The 22515-nt window shown below is 38.2% G+C and overlaps 1 protein-coding gene across 1 annotated transcript in view; it reads right to left on the bottom strand.

The window, feature by feature from the left end:
• The window catches only part of erbb3a (erb-b2 receptor tyrosine kinase 3a), a 38290-nt gene extending 27356 nt beyond the window's left edge, over nt 1-10934 (bottom strand). Inside the window, exon 1 of the mRNA XM_051707835.1 lies at nt 10427-10934. Within this exon, the coding sequence (XP_051563795.1) occupies nt 10427-10493 (67 nt within the window). The 5' untranslated portion in view covers nt 10494-10934. The remainder of the gene's footprint in view (nt 1-10426) is intronic.
• Nucleotides 10935-22515: the final 11581 nt, after the last annotated feature.

Here is a 22515-nt window from a genome sequence, read left to right on the forward strand (position 1 = left end):
GTTTGCTAGGAAGTGGGGCAGGTATCTGGTGTTTTTGGGGGACTCTCGGGGAGGGAATGTGGAGAGAGAGGTTTAGTTTTAATTATATATGATTATTATAATTTTGGTGTGTATTCTATTTGTGACCACAGGGGTGTTCGTTGGGGGTCTGGGTGGGTTTGGTGATTGGGGAGGGGTAATAGTGGGGGTTAAATGTTGACTCGATGTATATATGTTATGTTTTTTCTTTGTTATATGTTTGAGTCAATACAAAATATTAATTGGAAGATATATTCATATAATAATGATATAAAAATAGTGAGATTTGTACAAATATGTTATCTAATTGTATTTAATAAAATTTTGTATATATATATATATATATATATATATATATATATATATATATATATATATATATATATATATATGTAAAAAAATAAAAATAAAAAAAATGCTTGACCAGCTCTTCCTTTTCAACAGCCAGAACCTGCCATATTATGCACCGTATTCAAGAAAAATAGGGCACTTCCTTGACAAGCACTCCACTCATTGGTTGGGCCATACACAAGTCACTTCATGGCTAATTTCAGAGTATTCCCTCCTTGCACCTTGACTACCAACATCTATGGTCCCACTTTATTTTAAGTGTCTTTAACTACTATGTACTAACTATGTTTATGTACTAACATTAAAATACATTCAATGTACTTATTGTGTAACTATATATTGTTCTGCAAAACCCTCACAAGATTCACATTTGCTGTTACTGAGGTTAAGGTACGGGTAGGATTAGGAGAAGGGTTAGGGAAAGGGTTAGCGGTTAGGGTTGGGGAAGGGTAGGGATTAAAGGTTAGATAAACAGTGTAACTACAGATGTAATTAAATGCAAATACTTAAAATAAGAGTAATGCAACAACACGTATGTACATAATAAGTTCATTGTATCAATGCTTAAGCGCATATTAGTTAAAGACACCTAATATAGTGGGTCTACATCTACTATATGTCCCCTTGAATGCATCCAAAATCCAGCAGCTCTACTTGTCTTCAACATTGAGAAATTCTGTTACACATCTGCTAAGGCTACCATTTCTTAAATGGATTTAAGAAACTGTTCTTAGTTTACGATCATCGACCAATGACCAAGATTGGTGAACACTTAACTTTTTTATATATTTTTATATGTCCTGACATGTGCAGACTTTAGTTTTGGAAATTGAACTTTAAAAGATAAACACTTGATGCTCACAAGTGGTCTCATGTTCATATACTGCAGATATCAAATGTTTACAACCAAAGAACTGATAATCTTCAGTCCTGGATAGAAAGCAGGACAATTGAGGTTAATAGGATAGTAGAGCATGGGACCAATAAAGCAATATATCTCTTTATTTCCTGCTCAAGAATGGCAACAAGCGCTGAAAAACACAGATACTTTCAAAAATATGCTATACGTTCATAAACAGTGAACTGGCCCAATCTTACAAAATCTGTATAAACAGGTGTTCTCTCCAGTCTCACCATTAAACATGTCTGAGTAGACAAGGTGATTTGGGTCAGACATTGTGTTGCCAAAGGAACACTTTTAGGTCTTATCAAACACACTGAGCGCTCAACATACACACATACACACGTACAAAACGCACTTAAACACACAGTGCAAACATCATTCATAGAACATTAAGAAGTACTTCTCCACATTGTCTATTTATATATTTTGTTTAACTCTCTCCCCTTACACTAAACACTAAAAACACACATATTTAAACAAATATGGTCTTGCCTTTAACACATACTCAGTTTTCATAAATACTTGTGTGTTCACTGGAATTGAACGGATAAGATCATGAGCGATCAGACTTCAGGGTGCTAGGGTCATCAAATGCACAGTTAAGTCCAGTGACAGCGGAAGATACTTTAAAACACTCAGCCAAACCAGAAGGTTGCACAGTTATTGAATCCGTTAAACTGACCAAGACGTATTGACGGTTAACAAACTGTGCTCAGATTTGCCAAGCTACCAAAGTTTTACTAAAATTATTTTACAGAAAATTTGCTAATTATTTGCTAACTGTATGCATTTTTATGACCTCATATTATACTTGAGGTTCAATATAGAATATTTGTCATTTTAAATATACATTTTTCACACCACATTCAAAGTGAACTAATGAAGGCAAAAAGAGTATTAAAAATGTGAAAAATTTAAAAGAAATGGTGACCAATCACACCTAAATTAAAAACTCTCCCTTGTACACTCACTGAGCACTTTTTTATGAACACTATAGTACTAATAAAGTGCCCGATTTGGTCTTCTGCTGTTGTTGGCTATCCACCTCAAAGTTCGACGTGTTGTGCATTCTGAGATGCTATTCTTCTCACTACAATTGTACAGAGTGGTTATCTGAGTTCCTGTAGCCTTTCCTTGAGCTCGAACCAGTCTGGTCAATCTCCGTTGACCTCTTTCATCAACAAGGTGTTTCCATCCGCAGAACTGCTCACTGGATGTTTTTTGTTTTTGGCACCATCCTGAGTAAATTCTAGAGACTGTTGTGTGTGAAAATCCCAGGAGCTCAGCAGTTACAGAAATACTCAAACCAGCCCATCTGGCAGCAACAATCATGCCACGGTCCAAATCACTGAGATCACATTTTTCCCCATTCTGATGGTTGATGTGAACATTAACTGAAGCACCTGACCCATATCTGCATGATTTTATGCATTGCACTGCTCATGGACAAAAAACAAAGCTCATGGACATGCTATGCATCAACTACCCATCAACAATTGTCATTTTACCGAACACTTTTCATTTGATTTTTCATAAGAAATGTTGAAGAAACATCGGAGACAAAGTTGATCCTTAATTGAGAGCTGCATAAAGTTTCCTGAGCTATGCAATAGCAAGCTTTGACTTTGAGCAATACAATTTTCCTCTTGGCTTATAACAAAGTTCACAGATGTCATTAAATGGAGGCAGCAACAGTGCATTCCTCCTTTAAAGCTTCTAACCAGAGCACAAAAGCTCCACAAAACAAACTCAACATGAATTTTATTAAGCTTTTCAAAACTTCCGATCAAACCAATTTAATGAGAATGAAAGGAAAGGTGAAAACAAGAATGAAAGGAGAATATCTAAGCGTGAATTGGCCGAATGTCAAAAACCTGCAGACAATGATACAATGCCCCTATTCAACAAGAGCGCGAAAACAGGTGTATGTAGCCGCCAAAACTCAAACAAACGCACACAAAATACACATGTTTGGTTTAACTATTAGGTTTACATCACAGGGAGAGATAAAAAGAAAGAGAAAGACTGGGAGAGATACAGGTAAGAAAAAAAGGCAAGGGGAGGTCTAAAGCTGGTAAACAGAAACTTGGCCATGGACACAAAGAGATTATGCAAACCTGACAGGTTGGTTCTCATGCCCACAAATACACATCTACACGTTAATTCCTGATTCATTTGTTGTTGGTCAAATAACACACAACACATAGGCATGCACACACACAGAAACCATGCCTAGCTTAATGACTTTGTTTTGCACCTAAAATCCATTTAAAGTTACAGGTTTCTCCAGTTTCCTGGGTAAGAGAAGGTGTGGTCGTATTATTCTGATTTGTAAGACATTTGTAGGTTTAAGGAAGTATGCGTCCATGCAATCCTCGATGCTCTGAGCAGCATTTCACACTCAGAAACACACGTGATAATGATCTGACTCTCCAGTAGTCAAAGCAAGCAAATGATAATATTCAATGGTGTTGAATTCTAAAGAGTGCTGGTGAGAGATAACCTTTCCATCGCTAAAATAACTCATTCTCGCATACTGAGTGGCAGTTAAACAGAGACTAAACTAAACAGTCCTAAGTCCTGCTTAAACTAATTAATGCAAAATAATTCAAATGGCTACTTCGCAATGAAAACCTTCACAAATTCAGCAAAATTACACTATTACTGGCAAATAACATTTGGGATTTAAACGAGTGTTCTTACGATTTTTCCTAAGTTTAACCCAGAACCCTAGCCCCAAACCTAAACCTAACCATAAAGTGTAACACCCTTACCCAAACCCTAAACCCCAACATGATTATTTATAGAAAAATAAAAGATTTGTGTACCACGCAAAAAAGAAAACTTCAGGGTTTTGAATGAGACGAGGGCAGTATATTACAGGTTGTTGACATGCAGTACATCGCTCAATATTGCATAAATAATATAGAATGAGTAAACAAATTTGTTCTCAGATATTTCCTTTCTTAAAATAACATGTCAGATAGAAGGCTAGCTAAAGTTTAATGCCTGTAGTGTATCGATTTGAAATTCTGTTTGTTGATTGGTTGGTCTCTATGGGAAGAAAAGTCGTACCTTTATGTATAAACAGCCGAGTCGTATACTTTTATAATTATTTTTTAAACAGTATATCTATTTGTATATATGTAAATTGTTTTACCATTAAAAACCAAACAAACCTTTTAATGTGTGAAATATTTAGCTTCAAAAGTGCTTGATCCAATTTACATTAAACAGGAAGTTGGTGAACATAATGATGAGCTAGCCCCTTTTTTTAAATAGCCCGTAGCCTTTAGTTTACATGACAGCCATAAACCATGATATGCTACTTGCTATTGGCTGGCATCGGGGGGAGGGAATATTTTCAGTCTAGGGACCATTTTAATATGAATATGCCCCTGAGTGCAATATGAAACCTTGTTTTTGGCCCATTTTCCCAGAAGACTGTTGCTATTTAATGCTAAATGCTAATGCTAAATCTACATTAGCTAAAAGCTTTTTTTTTTTTTTTTTTTGTAATTCAGGGGTACACTGGCACATATACTCACTTAGACCACGATGTGGTCTTCTGCTGTTGTAGCCCAACCGCCTCAAGGTTCGACATGTTATACATGCCGAGACGCTATTCTGCTCGCTACAATTGTACAGAGTGGTTATCTGAGTTACCGTAGCCTTTCTGTCAGCTCGAACCAGTCTGGCCATTCTCTGTTGACCTCTCCCATCAACAAGGCGTTTCCGTCCACAGAACTGCCGCTCACTGGATGTTTTTTGTTTTTGGCACCATTCTGTGTAAATTCTAGAGACTGTTGTGCGTGAAAATCCCAGGTGATCAGCAGTTACAGAAATACTCACACCAGCTCGTCTGGCACCAACAATCATGCCACGGTCCAAATCACTCAGATCACATTTTCTCCCCATTCTGATGGTTGATGTGAACATTAACTGAAGCACCTGACCTATTTCTGCACTATTTTATGCAGTGCACTGTTGCCACTCGATTGGCTGATTAGATAATCACATGAATAAGTAGGTGTCCATGTGTTCAGTGAGTGCAGATGAACTCCAAGTTAACAGACATGGACTAAAAGCTACAAAACTCTGTTTTTTATTTCATAAAGTCTTTGATTGTCCAAATACTTCTTGAGGCCATTATAACGATTGTAATTTTTAAAACAATCCTTTGACGTAAACCAAGACACTCACACAGTGTTTGGCAGTCTTCAAAACTGAGTGTGTCCATAAATGAATGTTCAATTCATGTGGAGGCGACAGCAGAAACAAAGAGGGTACACACACTGTCCTGTGAATGAACACTCATAGAGCAGCAGCATTTAGTTTGTGTGTGGGAGCCTCACACACACAGTTCCACTCACACTGACGTCCTAAGATTCAACTCAGAATACTTAAACAATGGCAAAAGGTCCTTGACTGCCCTTATCTTCTTGGGACATTTGAAAAAGATTCTGTGTGCACAATTCAAGTGTGCAGGTCAACTGAAAAATATGTATTCTGGAAAGGCCACGGTTGCATATCAGTGAAATAAGGCATGTACCATACTGTCTGAAAGCTCTATAACCAGGAGCCGTATTAATGAAACATCCTTAAGAAATTAAAATCTTCTTAAATACTATTTTTTAAGAAAGGTTAAAAAAAGTTTGTATTCCCAAAAATATATTTCCTGTTCTTATCTTTTTTCCTTAAACTGTCAACATTTATAGCTAGATACCATCTTACAAACTTCACTGTAAAAAAAATCTGTTAAATTTACAGTAAAATACAGGCAGCTGTGGTTGCCAGACATTTACTGTAAAAAATTTGGTGACCATGTTTCAGGCTTTATGGGATATAATTTTGATCCCTGTACATTTTATGGTTCACTATCGTTTATATTATTAAATTATATAAATTTGATATACTACCCTTCTAGAACTTTTAAATGTATTGTTAATCACCATAGTAACTACAAAAGGCCACATGATGACTTAAAAGTTCATCAAGAGTGGCCCTATTGGAAGCAATAATTAATACACAAACACACACAAAAAATACATCAGGGTAACATGTGACACTAAAATAATGCAATAAACATTTACTAAACTACATTTAATATACCACAGAACACCCCAATGTACATAACTGATATTAAAAATAAGAAGAAACATAACTATTCCCATAACATATAATGAAAAGTGATGGATATGCAGTGACTTCTGTGAACATCCAATTATTGTTTTCACTGTAATTTTAACAACAGTTTACAATAATAACCACATGTTTTCTTAAAATTACTAAAAAATTTTACAGTGTTCATATAATTTATCCTAAGAACTTTTATACTAAAGATTGTTTTCATAAAAAGATTTTTGTGAATCCGTGCCAGGTCTAAATTTTATAGCCAAAATGCTGCATCTCTGCATTTGTGATGAAAAGTGGTTGGCGTAGGTGTTTCTCCAAAAAAAACATTTTTCCCTATTTTTAAAATGTCCGCATTTAAAACTAGGGTGTGTAATCCAGAGAGGCTAGCAGTTAGCAAGCTAGCTTTGAAAGCATAGAGCCCGCCCTCTCTTCAGAGGTGTCTCCAAAGCCACGCCTCCTCTATCACACAATGTTAATTCTGCTTTTAGCACGCTCTTGATCCAGACGTTTTTTCGTTGTAGAAGTTTCTAACACGGTCTTTCTTTTCTTGTTTCCTTTTACTGGTGGTTCAGGAGGAACATAAGGTAGCTGCGGTTCGCCTTCCAATCTCGCGCTCGCTCTGCACAGTGTCAAGGAACCCGCGCTGATGACGTGTTATTGTCTGCGTGAACAAGTTGCGCGGCGGTATGCAAATATAGATTGACAGACAGGAAGGACATCCTATCATTACATTCGAACCGAATGCAGTGATTGGTTGATCATTTTTTAGTCCTGTCCCTTCCACAGAAGATATTTATATATATTTTTTTTACATTTAGACCACTTAAATTATTGATTGCTATCTGGATGTGAAGAGACGTTCAACCAGTATAACAGAAAAAAATTCTGAAAAAGATTGCACACCCTAGCTTTAAATTTTAAAACAAAATTACATCAAATTGAATTGTGTAATGTTTTACAAAATTAAATTCAAAAAACGTAAAATATTTAGGTTTTTTATTTTATTTTATTAAAGATTACTTGGATTTTGCAATTAAATTTAAATGCGGAATCTTAAAGCTGAAGTACGTCATTTCTGCGACACAAGCGGCAATGAACGTAACTGCAAAAATAACCAATTTTCAAAACAGCTTTCTAAATATGCCCCTCGTGTGAAGTTGTACAAACAGTCAGATAGTCCCGCTGCTATCTCACGCCATTGGTTGAGTAACGTTGTTGGGGCGGGTCTAAGCGAGTCGCTCAAAACAAACAGAGGACTTTTTATTGTGCCACAGAGACAGTGTTTACAGTTTTCATGAAAATTAACCTCTGAATGGCTTAATTATAGTTGTATTGCATATTAAGCTGGGACAGAAGAAAGTATTTTAACACTGAAAAAGTTACATCAGCTTTAAAAAAAAAATTTGTTTTTTTGAGTGTATTGAATTTTGTCAACAACATTTTTGCAAAGCCACTGAACTTTAGATTATTATTCAGACTCAGAGTGACATTCTAGAATGTTCTGTTTTGTCACCATGGTACTCAAAACAAATCTGTACATATTATGTGCTCTGAAACACCTTTCAACATTCCAACATAACTCCTCTACCTCCTCTATAAAATAGCATTGTGTTGTTCAATATAACAATGCCAAATTTTAAAATATAGAAAATGTGTGTGCTTTTCACAACTGATGAGGTTGCAATGCTTTATAAACAAAAAGTAATGATGATTTTCCCTTAATTAAATGCTTAACTTTAACTTTTAATTGGTATTTGGAGAATAAATGACATCTGAAAGGACTACTTTGCATTAGTTTTTTATTTTTCTCTGATATAAGCCTTGAAATAAGCTTAATGAGAATATTTTTTTTCTCTCCCCTTTTCTCCCCAATTTGGAATGCCCAATTCCCAATGCGCTCTATGTCCTCGTGGTGACTCACTTCAATCCGGGTGGCAGAGGACGAATCTCAGTTGCCTCCGCATCTGAGACCGCCAATCCGTGCATCTTATCACGTGGCTTGTTGACCGCGTTACCGCAGAGACATAGCGCGTGTGGAGGCTTCACGCTATTCTCCGCGGCATCCACGCACAACTCACCACGTGCCCCACTGAGAGCGAGAACCACATTATAGCGACTACAAGGAGGTTACCCCATGTCACTCTACCCTCCCTAGCAACCGGGCCAATTTGGTTGCTTAGGGGACCTGGCTGGAATCACTCAGCACGCCCTGGATTCGCACTCTCGACTCCAGGGGTGGTAGTCAGCGTCTTTACTCGCTGAGCTACTCAGGCCCACAATGAGAATATTCTTAATATTGAGCAAATATTTCATAAGTATCCTAATGATAAAGGGCTTTTACAATAAAGTAAATGATGCCATTTTGAATAATAATATTGTTAGTAATGCAATGTTTTGGTCATTTTGCATGGAATGGATATTGCAGAATATTTTGTTAGAGGGTCTGTTGCTGCATGCAAGTGGTTGCAGTCAAATAAGTTTGGTCTGACATGTGATTAAGTGACTCTGTCCAGTAGTTTCACTTGTTTACTGTGAGATCACCTGGACTACACACCTGTTGTTGTTCATGCCACTGTGCTCCACCCTTCTTAGTCAACGCTATTGCACAGGCCAAAGATCAACCAATGCCTCAAGTCACGGTTCGATATCTCTCTCTCCTTTCTCTGTTTACATGTGTATGTTTGTGTCACTTGTGTTGTGTATATGCTTTCCTCTTAATTGGATGCTTTCTGGTAATTATTTCAAATTAACAAAGTAATGAAACATTATTGCATCCACACAAACATGTTTATCCAAAAATGTCAATGCTATCCCACCCGACTCTGATCCCTTACAAACACACATACAAGAAAGCACACATCGATGGCTAGATATGAGATGTGATAGAAGAGGAACAGTGAAGCAGTTGGCATCACAAGTTCAAACTCCGCTGCAAATCTTTCTTTTCTGAGGAAAGCCGTTGAGAAACAGGTTTGACTAAATCTACTGGTTTAGGCACTTGTTATTTAAACCGAGCACTGATTTAGTACAGGAACAAATCCCCTCTTCTAAATGTATAATCTAAAATAAACAAACAAAACTTGCTCAGAAAGGCTGCTTCTTAAAACCTCCTTTTTAAGCTTGTATTCCTGTACAAATACATGTTTGGCAATAATGAGCTCATTTTTGGGGGGATTTTTAAAAACACATTATGTTACATAGTAATTACACCAGTAAGTACTGAGTAATACAAATGAACAAATGAACACTGTAAACCTTAATGTTGCCATTACTGGAAAAATCAAGTTGTCTTTGAATTATCAAGTTTTGGGCTCATAACTCAAATACTTGTGCATGTGCAACTAATTACAGGCATACAGTTTATGCAAGTTTATTTTATGATTCACCTAGAATAAGTTGTAATCTACTTTATCAGAGCTGTGTTATTGCATGATCTAAATTTGAGTCAGTTTAATTAAAATGATTAAGTCGAAACAACACTTAAATAGCAAACCTGAGTTTAGCCTACTTGCATCTAGTTACCTTAACTTAAATAGTTAAGTTCTTTCTATATGAACATCAAGTTAAGTGAACTGAATTACGCACGTTTTGGAGATGCAACAACTCAGTTTATCTGAAGGAATGAGTTTACTCAATCAATTGAGTAAATTCAACATATTAGGGTTTTTAGTGTGTAATTACCTTGTGGAGATGCTTGTAAATACACTTTGTTAGTAGCCAATTATTACTATTGCATAGGCCTTTATAGTACAAATATTTGCATGCAATATGTGCAACATGGACATTTACTTCCTAAATACTTTAGGAAAAAGACTAATTTCTACCTGATCTTCACCTAATTGGTGTCTAAAGTTGATTACTTCATATTAAAGATTGTTTTTGACTTCAATAATTGTTGCATGAAAGAACGATGTGTCACTATAGAAGATTAGGAAGTGCTAAAGATTCCAAATGTAAAATGTTTTTGCTGTTCCCACATGTATTGCTCTAGTAAAGGACAGGTGCATCATGCTTTACCTTGAGCGCGTGCAGGTGCGCGAAGCGCGAGACATAGAACGAACACCTGCCACACAGCAGCCTTCATCCTCGTCTTTATCTTTATCTTCCTTGTCTTTTAATATTCCCAATATGAAGAGAGTCCGTCAACCTGAACAGTTAAATATCCATTGCGAAGAGTGGAAGAGATGGCGCTCGCCTCACTTTGGCGTTATCTTCTCTGCGTAATTGTCTTCAATTCCCCTCCAAATTTGGTCCTTTTTTTACTCCCAAATATTCCCAAATATGATATTCAATGTATAACAAACAGTAATATCAAGAAGTCCAGTAGTATGTCTCCGTCTGTTCCGGAAAAGTTGATATAAGTTAAATTCCTTCGGTTTGCATCAAACGTATTGATTAAAATAATAATAATACGAAATTACACAATAAAAAGTTTCAGAAAAAAGCAAGCGAGAAATACAGAAGCGGTTAATGAGACATATGAAGTCTCTCGCGCACGCAAGAATGTTGACTTGAGGTTTGTTAGCTGTTTACGACGGCAGGTGAGAAATGCCACTGCTGTCCGCTGATTGGCTTATTAAGGTGTGACGTCGGCCTCGTAATTCCAAAGCTCGTGCACTGATTTATACCACTCAGGTTAACAAATCGTTAAGGCTAGATAGTGAACTGCTGAACGTTGTAAACACACTGTCGTCTAAATTTCCAGTTGTAACTGATGCAGCCTCCACAGAAAAGGCTGAGGAGGTTTTGAAATGTTGCCAGACATGCCAAGATTGTGCGCGCGATCTCTCTCTCTCTCTCTCTCTCTCTCTCTCTCTCTCTCTCTCTCTCTCTCTCACACACACACACACACACACACTTTATCTGAACAAACACATACAGTTTAAGTCAGAAGTTTACATACACCTTAGCCAAATACATTTATACTCAGTTTTTCACAATTCCTGACATTTAATTGTAGAAAACATTCCCTGTCTTAGGTCAGTTAGGATCACTACTTTTATTTTAAAAATGTGAAATGTCAGAATAATTGTTGAGAGAATGATTTCAGCTTTTATTTCTTTCATCACATTTCCAGTGGGTCAGAAGTTTACATACACTTTTTTAGTATTTGGTAGCATTGCCTTTAAATTGTTTAACTTGGGTCAAACGTTTTGGATAGCCTTCCGCAAACTTCTCACAATAAATTGTTGGAATTTTGGCCCATTCCTCCAGACAGAACTGGTGTAACTGGTTCGGGTTTGTAGGCGTCCTTGCTTGCACACCCTTTTTCAGTTCTGCCCACAAACAACTGATCAGACTGAGGTCAGGGCTTTATGATGGCCACTCCAATATCTTGACTTTGTTGTCCTTAAGCCATTTTGCCACAACTTTGGGGGTATGCTTGGGGTCATTGTCCATTTGGAGGACCCATTTGTGACCAAGCTTAAACTTCCTGACTGATGTCTTCAGATGTTGCTTCAGTATATCCACATAATTTTAATAGTGTCTTTTAATATCTCCAGAGCCTGAGGATTTTGAATTTTTTGACATATTGACTTCAAAGAGCAAATATGTAGCAGGGTGTATCAACCGGATTATAACACAAAAATAATTAAAAACCAGCAAAGTGCACAGAGCTCGTCGCTCACACGTCCGCTCCTCACATGGCGTCACGTGACTTCATATGATATAGTGTTTCTTCAAGAAACGCATCTTTCCCCGCAGGAAGCTGAAAAATTTGGTAAGATATGGGGTTGACATGTTTTCTTTAGTGCTGGCTCAAGTAAGAGCAGGGGAGTCATTACACTGATAAGTAAGCATCTACAATTCAAATGTCTTAAACAGATTAAAGATAAATTAGGGGGGACACGTGACACCATGCGAGAAGCAGACGTGTGATTGCGAGCTCTGCACACTTTGCTAGTTTTTCTATTATTTTCATGTTATAATCCGGTGAGATTCGAAACACCCAGTTACATACTTGCTCTTTGAGGTAAACATGGCAAAGAAGTCAAAATCTTCAGATTCTGAAGACATTAAAAGACACTTACGTGTTCAAGCTGAGGCCTCTGGCGGCCCTGCGAGCCGGGGACTCGATTTGGAAGGCACGTCGGGAGAAGAATTTCAGCGTCAACTGTCCAACGTCTCGGTGATGCTGACGAAGGTTGTTGCTGACTTGGAGGATCTCACTGTAATACGTCGATCGATTATGGCAATGGAAACAAAATTCTCTGAGTTGGTCACAAGAGTGGCAGATGTTGAGAAACGAATCGAGAGTCATCGGAAAGGGAATTATCTGCTAATCTGCCCGCGCTTGGAACACATTGTGGAAAAACTGGAATATTTCAAAAATATGAGCCGAAGGAACATTATACGGATCGTTGGAATTCCTGAGAATGAAGAGGGCAGAGATATGGTGAAATTACTGGATGAGCTCTTCCCGAGTCTGTTCGACATAACAGGCCATAAGCTGGAAATCGAACAAGCTCACAGAGTCCCAGCTTGGAGATCGGCTGAGGGAGACAGGCCCCGATCAATGCTGGCCAAATTTCTGAGATCATCCGATAAACATCTCGTGTTGCGCCAGGCAAGGAGCAAAGGAAAGCTTTCTCTGGAAGAATCACAATATTTTCTTGTTCCAGGACTTTGCGAATTCGACAAGAGAGAAACACGATCGGTTCAAGGAATGTAAGAAACTCTTACATCATCGGAAGATCGCTTTTGCATTGATGTTTCCGGCCAAACTGAGAATAGACACAGAGGACGGCAGCAAAGTATTTACATGTCCAAAACAGGCACTTTCCTTCATAAATACATTGGAGTGAGTAAGCCATTTGATGTTTCTTATATTAGTGGACTGACTCGCTGTACAGTGACTCGATTGAGGAAGCTGGGCACCATTTTTGTTTCTTTTTGTGTTGGCTCCGCCTAGCGGCTGGAGTTTGTTTTGTGGAATGGCACTTTCTTCAAGAAACTTTTGCATTGACATAAGATCGTTTTTAACACTGAAGTTCCCGGCCAGATTGAGAATGGACACTATGGATGACCGCAAAATATCGACATGCTCACATAAAGGACGTCTTTTATAAAGTTGACGGGCTGAGTAAGTCACGATGTAATTTTATTTTGTTTTTTGTGTGGCTTCCGAGTGAGTTTGGCTCTTGATCATCCGAGGAACTGGGATGCCTGTTTTGTTTCTTTTTGTGCTGGTTCCGCCTAGCGGCTGGAGCTTGTTTTGTGGAATAACACTGCTTCGGGACAGTTGTGGATGAATCTGTTCATTCTTTGTGCTTATGCCTCCTGTTGGCTGGAGTTTGTTTTGTGGTGTATTTTTAAGGGACATTAGAATGATTTCGTCATCTGCCGTACTCATAAACAGCCGGCTCACTGAACAATTGTTTGTCTGTCCGAGGAAACTGAACAGCTTTATATCAGCTGGAATTTGTTTTGTGGAGGAACACACCTTCAAGACAGTTCTGTGAATGAATCTACATGCTCTTTGTGTTTACTCTGCCTGTTGGCTGGGGTCTGTTTTACAAAGTATTTTCTGTTATGTAATTTTGCCTCACAGAATTTGAACAGAAGCACCGGACTTGAGCAATCCGATGGCAAAGTTGTCGCAGGGGCTCTTGTATGTGTACATGGACCTTTTGAGTTTAGAGGGATGGACGCCAGTTGGCGCTGTCGTGCGCGGGGTTAATGCACATGTTTTTCTTTTTTCTGTTTGTTTTGTTTGGGGGGAAGTTCGGGGTTTGATTGTTGCAGTAATGGGGAATGTGGTCTGTATAATCTTGTTTCTGACACACAATTTTTTATTTTTTTTTATTTTATTTATTATATCAATATGTCAAATGTTAATATGAGTAGGTTATCTCTCTCCACATGGAATGTGAATGGGTTGGGGCACCCCATAAAAAGAAGGAAGGTTATTTATTTTCTTAAAGGTGCAATATGTAACATTTTTCATGTAATATTCGCCTTTTTTTTTTGCTAATTTATGAACAGCTTGTAACGCAACTTAAAAAATGAGCCCTTCCTGGACTTCCTAGGTTGCCTATTAAAGCCTGTAGACTGATTTTCATGCGAAGGGAGCGGGTCGCTTTTGCCGGGAAAATCCAAAGGATGTGATGTTTATGCGCGCTCCCGAGAGCCTTGCCTCAAACAGTAGCTTCTCTTCCGCTATTCAACAGCATCAACAAACTGCAACACTAGGTAACGTTATCTTAGAGATGGAATCCAGCAAACGTCCGGCTCCCAGCACAACACCGACTCCTACACAAACTCAGAGTAAGCCAAAAAAAAACATTTACTGAATCCCATCTGGCTAAGCGGGAACGTGATTGTGGTCGAGCGAAAACTAGAGTGAACATCGGCAGGGTATTTGATTCCTGAATACCAGACAATCTTCAAGATAATGCAGAAAGCTCCATTCATTAGTGTAACGTAACTTGGTTTTACAGAAAATATATACAATCTATTATTATTAAACAATAGCGCATCGATATATAAAAATGACAGTTGTGATGGAATCACATCAATACTGAATTGTGTCAACATATTTATAATGTGCAGTCTATTTTATAAACAACTACTGCCACATCCACCAAATTTAGCTAACAGCTATTGATAAGCTGGCTAGCTAGCTAACGCCGACATAGGCTATTGCAGTCAATGTATCATGCAAAGAAAAGTGATTATTTCAAACTACAGTCTCACATAGCCAGACCTATATCCACACTTTGTTTTAGCCCTGTTCCAGCACTAGAGAGTCAAATATAATATACAGTCTCAAAGTTTGTAGTAAAACAATCATAACTGTGTAATTTTAATTATGCTACCTCATCTGTGATCATGATGCCGGTGAATCACGTTCAGTCTCGCTTCCCTATGGAGTCATGCTCGGTCGTGTCCCTATACAGTGTGTACGCGATCACGAGCAACAGGCTGCAGTTCACTTAACGGCCACAGGTGTCATTCATTTTTCAAGGGTTTCTGAATCTTACATACTGCACCTTTAAGCGTAACAAATATGATATAGTATTTCTTCAAGAAATGCATCTTTCCCCGCAGGAAGCTGAAAAATTTGGGAAGATATGGGGTGGACATGATTTTTTTAGTGCTGGCTCAAGTAAGAGTAGGGGAGTCATTATACTGATAAATAAACATCTACAATTCAAATGTCTCAAACAGATTAAAGATAAATTAAGAAGAGTCATTATTGTTTTAGGAGAAATTCAGGGGCAAAGATTGATTTTGGCTAATATTTATGCACCTAACGCTGATGATCAGGGCTTTTTTATAGATCTTGAAGAGATGTTGCAAGCTGCTGGCACCCCTCATGATATAATATTGGGAGGAGACTTTAATCTTTTGATGGACTCAGTCCTTGATCATAGTGAAGCAAAAGTGTGTTAGCCCCCTAGAGCAACAGTGACGCTTCACAAGATGTGTAAAAAATTTTGGTCTTACAGATATTTGGAGACTTTTGAACCCATCTGGTAGGGACTATAACTTTTTTCATCAGTCCATAAGATTTATTCTAGAATAGATTTTTTTTAATATATCCAAGTCCCTCATTTCATCTATTGTTGATTGCTCAATTGGAAACGTTTTAGAGGTGTTGCCACATATGGAGAAAAATAAATTATATAGTTGGCACTTTAATGTATCCCTTTTGCAAAATCCTGATTTCCAACAAATGTTAAAGACTGAAATCAATGTTTATATGGAGACCAATTGATCCTCAGTATCCTCTGTGGGCGTGACTTGGGAGGCACTTAAGGCAGTTCTTAGGGGCCGGATCATACAGTATGCCTCATTCACCAAAACATTTTTTCACCAAAAAAGCACAATAACTCGTGGAGTTGGAAGAGATATTAAAAGTGCAGAGGCAGAGCTGAAGCGCCGAATGTCGTCTGATGGCCTCAGAGAACTGACTCTTTTGAAATACAGATATAATACTATTTTGTCACGGATGGTGGAGTTTTGGCTATTCAGGGCAAGACAGTCATACTTTGAATCAGGGGACAAAGCAGGGAAGCTTTTGGCTAGATATATAAAGCAGAGAGAGTCTTTTTCTACCATTCCCTCAGTGAAATCTGCTGGTGGTGAAATATTTACCTCGGCCATTGGTATTAATATTGCTTTTAAAGAATTCTTAATTTCTATAGTTCCACATCTTCGTCTACTGATGAAGATATTAGAAACTTTGTGGAACCATTAGAACTCCCTAAACTGATGACTGAGCAAAAAAAATTATCTTGATTCTGAGATAACCTTGGAGGAGCTTGGCGAGGTAATTAAGGCCTTGCCTACAGACAAGGGTCAGAGGCCAGATGGCTTTGCCACAGATTTTTTTTAGATCTTATGCTACAGAACTAGCTCCACTTTTGTTAGAAGTTTATACAGAATCATTAAAGAATGGAAAGCTCCTGCCAACCATGACATAAGCACGGATCAGTCTGATTCTTTTTTTTTTTCACCCAATTTGGAATGCCCAATTCCCAGTGTGCTTTTAAGTCCTCGTGGTCGTGTAGTGACTCACCTCAATCCGAATCCCAGTTGCCTCCGGGTCTGAGACCATCAACCTGCGCATCTTATCACGTGGCTTGTTGAGCACGTTGCCACGGAGACATAGCGCGTGTGGAGGCTTCACGCCATCCACCACGGCATCTGCGCTCAACTCACCACGTGCCCCACCGAGAACGAACCACATTATAGTGACCACGAGAAGGTTACCCCATGTGACTCTACTCTCCCTAGCAACCGGGCCAATTTGGTTGCTTAGGAGGCCTGGCTGGAGTCACTCAGCACGCCCTGGGATTCGAACTAGCGAACTCCAGGGGTGGTAGCCAGTGTCACTGAGCTACCCAGGCCCCCTTGATCAGTCTGATTCTTAAAAAGATCCAAGCGTGTGTAAGAGTTACCGTCCAATTTCCCTGATCCAGCAAGACGTTAAAATATTGTCAAAAATTTTGGCTAACCAATTAAGTAAAGTTATGACATCTCTTGAACATATAGATCATGTGGGGTTTATTCGGGGCCACAGCTCTTCTGATAACATTAAGAGTTTCATCAATATCATGTGGTCAGTGGCGAATGATCAGACTTCGGTCGCTGCCATCTCACTTGACACCGAAAAGGCGTTTGATATGGTAGAATGGGATTATCTTTTTTGGAAATATACTGGTTTGGGAATACTTTTATTGGATGGATTAAGTTACTTTATAGACACCCGGTAGTGGCGGTACAAACAAATGGATTAATTTCAGATTATTTTCCCCTTTTCCCCATTATTGTTCTGTCTTGCCCTGGAAACATTAGCAGCCGTGATAAGAAAGGAAGATGATTTTCCGGGGGTGGTGGCGGGAGGTTTGGCACAAAAGCTTTTGCTTTACGCAGATGATATGTTATTATTCGTCTCCGACCCAACTCTGTGCCTTGCCTTCACAGAATTATCAATTCCTTTTCTAAGTTCTCAGGATACAGAGTCAGTTGGTCTAAATCCGAAGCTTTGGCTCTGACAGCGTACTGCCCAGTAACGGCTTTTTAGCTGGGTGTCTTCCACTGGCCCAAACAGGGCATTAAGAGTATTTGGGCATTTTATTCCCAGCAGTTAATTTAGTTAATTTTGACACCTTAATTAAAAGGTTTTCGAGTGATATGGGCAGGTGGGCTTCATTACATTTATCTATGATTGGGAAGGTTAATGTTATTAAAATGAATTGTGCTCCAAAATTCAACTACCTGTTACAATCTCTCCCTGTAGATATCCCCCTCTCTTATTTCAAGCAATTTGATAGCATAGCGAAGTCCATGTGGAATGGTAAATGTTCCAGATTAAATTTCAATAAGTTACATAGGCCGATTGACAAAGGTGGGCTAGGCCTACCCAATATTTTGGTTTTATTATTATGCATTTGGTCTCAGACATTTGGCTCATTTGTCACTTCCACCTGAGAGAGCCCCTCCCTGGTTTTGTATTGAACAGGAAGTTCTTGCCCCTATTTCGCCATTGCAAAGCCTTCCTATTAAACTAACAGGAGAAGTTAAGTTACACTCCATTATCTTGCATTTGCACTCGGTATGGACAAAAGTGTCCAGAGTGTTTAATTCGGATATTTATTTAAATGTTGCCTCGAGCATATGGCTGAACCCAAAATTATGTATTAATAAGTCCCCTTTCTGCTGGTCAGAGTGGATTTCAGAAGTTAATATGCTCAGTGACCTATATAAGAGTGGAGTGTTGAGATCCTTTGAAAATATGGTTCAACATTTTAGGATTCCCAGATCTCAGTTCTTTAGGTATTTACAGCTGCGCCACCTGCTCTGTACTATTTTTGGGAGTAGCATACACCTTCATAAAGTGGCAGATACTCTGGGAGTGGTGATTACTGCTTTTGGAAATGTCATGAGGCATCAGTGTATTACTCCCTGTTAATTCAGAGTCTGGGGGACGGGACTTCAACTTCTCTCAAGAGATTATGGGAGAAAGATTTAAACTTGGTATTGGAGGAGGGAGTGCGGGCTAGGATTCTAAAAAATGTCAAGTTTGCATCTAGAGATGCAAGGGTGCGCCTGATGCAATTTAAGATTTTACATAGATTCTACTGGACTCCCTCTAGATTATATAGGCTTGGTCTTAAAGACACACCCACCTGCTGGCGATGCCAGTCAGAAGATAGGGACACAACCCATGTTTTTTAGTGGTGTGTTAAGATTCAAGAATTTTGGTTAAGGGTTCAGAACTTTATATGTGATGCATTGGACACTCAATTTTCGTTTTGCCCTAGACTCTGTATCTTAGGTGATGGGGTGGTCATTAATATAGGGGATAGACATATAAAAAGTTGGGTCCTAGCCGGAGTTATGATCGGCAGACTGATCATTCTCAGGGGATGGAAGTTGGCTGGAGCACCTTCATTTCAGGAGTGGTGCAAAGAGATGGGCAGGGTGGCGGCATTCGAGGAGGTGATATATAGAAGGCTGGGAAAATGGGATTTGTTTAACAGGAAGTGGGGTAGGGCGCGTGGTAAGTTGTGCGTGGATCGTGGAGAGTAGCATGAGCCTCCACGTGTGGAGTCTCCGCGGTGTCATGCACAACGAGCCACGTGATAAGATGTGTGGATTGAAGTCTCAGAAGCGGAGGCAACTGAGACTTGTCCTCCGCCACCCGGATTGAGGTGAGTAACTGTGCCACCACGAGGACCTACTAAGTAGTGGAAATTGGGCATTCCAAATTGGGAGAAAAGGAGATAATAATAATAATAATAATAATAATAATAATAATAATAATAATAATAAAAAACAGGAAATGGGGTAGATATTTGGCTTTTTTGGAGGGTTCTCGGGGAGGGGTAGTGGAGAGGGATTTGTAGTTTTAAACGTGTATGTGCATTCTTATTGTTTTTTGAAAATATACTTTTTTATGTTTTTTAATGTTCTAATTATTTATGACCACTGTAGTGTGTGTTTGTGTCGGGTGGGGGGGATGTTCTGGGGGAGGGGCTTAATGTGTATAATTTGATTCCGTATTTTATGTTATGTTTATTTATTTTATTTATGGAATCAGTAAAAATTGTTAATAAGTCAGAAGAATACACACCAAATTTACTTTGTATTAAAACAAAATTACAGATTCACAACACATGAATTACATTTATGCAAAGCATTAAAGTATTTATAATATTTTTTTCTTACGCTTGCAACTTGATTTACCCCCTTACAAAATGTTCTGTGCGCATGTAATTTATTTTTACGCTTGCAATTTGATTTACGCTTTCACAAATCTTACTCTGTGCATGCAAATAATTTAGGCACTATTTTACCTTCATACACTTTGTTTGTCTCTCAAATAGTTTCAGACCTCTGAGACAAGAAAGTGTTTGAGTTCAGAGCACATGCTGTGCCTCACTCAGACACAAAAATGACATCAATTAAATAACTGCCAAAATATACAGTACATTTAATTATGCACAATAATAAATGCTGACAACCAATTAAGAATACAGTACAGTTATAATAGAAATCCAATTTTAAATACTACAGGTTGTTATATAAACTGTATTATATTATAATAAAAAATACTATAATGGAGGGCCTGGGTATCACAGTGAGTATTGACCCTGACTACCACCCCTGGAATCACGAGTTCGAATCCAGGGCATGCTGAGTGACTCCAGCCAGGTCTCCTAAGCAACCAAATTGACCCGGTTGCTAGGGAGGGTAGAGTCACATGGGGTAACCTCCTTGTAGTCGGTATAATGTGGTTCTCGCTCTCGGTGGGGTGCGTGGTGAGTTGTGCGTGGATGCCGCAAAGAATAGCGTGAAGCCTCCACGTGTGCTACGTCTCCGCAGTAACATGCTCAACAAGCCACGTGATAAGATGTGCGGATTGACGGTCTCAGACGCGGAGGCAACTGAGATTCGTGCTCCGCCACCCGGATTGAGTCACTATGCCACCACGAGGACTTAGAGTGCATTGGGAATTGGGCATTCCAAATTGGAGGAAAAAAAAATACTATAATAGCCTAGTGTACCTGTAATTCCTCAAACTCTAAATGCCCCAACAGTGAATAGCTACTATACACAAATAAAAACATTATGTGAGTTACAGTGATGCAGTTACAATGGAAGTGAATAGGGCCAATCAGTAAATGTTAAAATACTGACTGTTTCAAAAGTATACAAAAACCTTTTCTTCTTTGCAAAACCCTTTTTTTTTAGTGGATCATATGTCATTTTCCCTCAAAATCACCAAGGTGTCTTAGTGGAGAAACCACAGGAGTATTTCATCACATTAACTATAGACATGCACTGAAAACAATGACCTGTAAGATTTACTTAATTTTTTATATTTTTGCACACAGTTTTTCTGTTTTAAAGTTACTTTTAATAGTAAAATTAAGTAAAAATCTACTTTACTTCATGATATAATATTGATTAAAGTGAGTGGGTAAGTCAATGTAACTTAAAATTTCAGTTAATACAGTAACTTTTACTTAAAAATCTGATCTACATGGTACTTAAATTTAGTAAATGTAAATGAATATTTTCTTGGAACATTTCACATTTTGAACTTTCCTTATAAACACGTTAAGTCATGTATCACATGACATACAGAAGTCCATCCAAAGGAAAGCTTTATGTTTGCTATGTAGTCTATTAAACAACATCACATTGCATTACTGGCAATAGAAACAAAAATACAAAGCTGTGCATGCAGACCTCAACGCTTAGTTAAAAAAAACAAAAAACAAAACAAAAAAAACAATGATAGCAACAATCAAAAGGTATTTTTTTATTAGATTTTTTTTATCATGAATGGGTAATTTTGAGTAGAAAATGAACTTCAGACTTCACAAAACAAGAAGTTACCAAACGTAACAACAAAATCAACAATAAAGACTGTATAAATAAACTTGCAAACAGTGAAACTATGCAAGCATTAATATTTACATGTCGAAATTGAGGATAAATGTAGAATTTACTTAATATTTTCAAGTTCGCACTTTAACTTATTCAACGTAGAAAGTATTTAATCTTTTCTGCTATATTTACTTCACCACAAAATCATTTCATTCACTGTGTTCCACTAAGTTTGACAACCAGAAAGTTCCAAATACCTTTTGTCCTAATGTTTTAACCTAACAAACTTCTTTAGAGAAACGTTTAGCTAAAAAGTGAGCTTGTAGCTGACACAGATTGCAATTAGTTTGATATTTTGTTGTCTAATGCAATGACATTCATAGTGTGGCTTACTGTAAGTGTCAAAATAGGGTCAACAGTATATACAAAGTGTCTTTTTTATTTACGTTTTTTTTTTTAATGCTAAATGAAAACGTGATTTGAGTGTTTTCACCATTCACAGCATACACATATACACAAAGAGTTAGTGTTGGTACACTTTGAACAATTAGTTTTTCCCTTGTTGATCTCCATTCAGATAGCGCTTGAGTGTCAGCGTAGTAGTTACAGTTGGGAAACAGGTTTTTCAGACCAGCTCTTCCTGCACCACTGGTCTGTGTGAGGCACAGATTGAACAAACAGTACACAGACAGTCACACAGACAGGAAGTCAGACAGACAGATGCATTCACACTCAACAAGCCCCAATGAAATCTTTTT

This window comes from Myxocyprinus asiaticus, chromosome 9, assembly GCF_019703515.2.
Source record: "Myxocyprinus asiaticus isolate MX2 ecotype Aquarium Trade chromosome 9, UBuf_Myxa_2, whole genome shotgun sequence".
NCBI lineage: Eukaryota > Metazoa > Chordata > Actinopteri > Cypriniformes > Catostomidae > Myxocyprinus > Myxocyprinus asiaticus.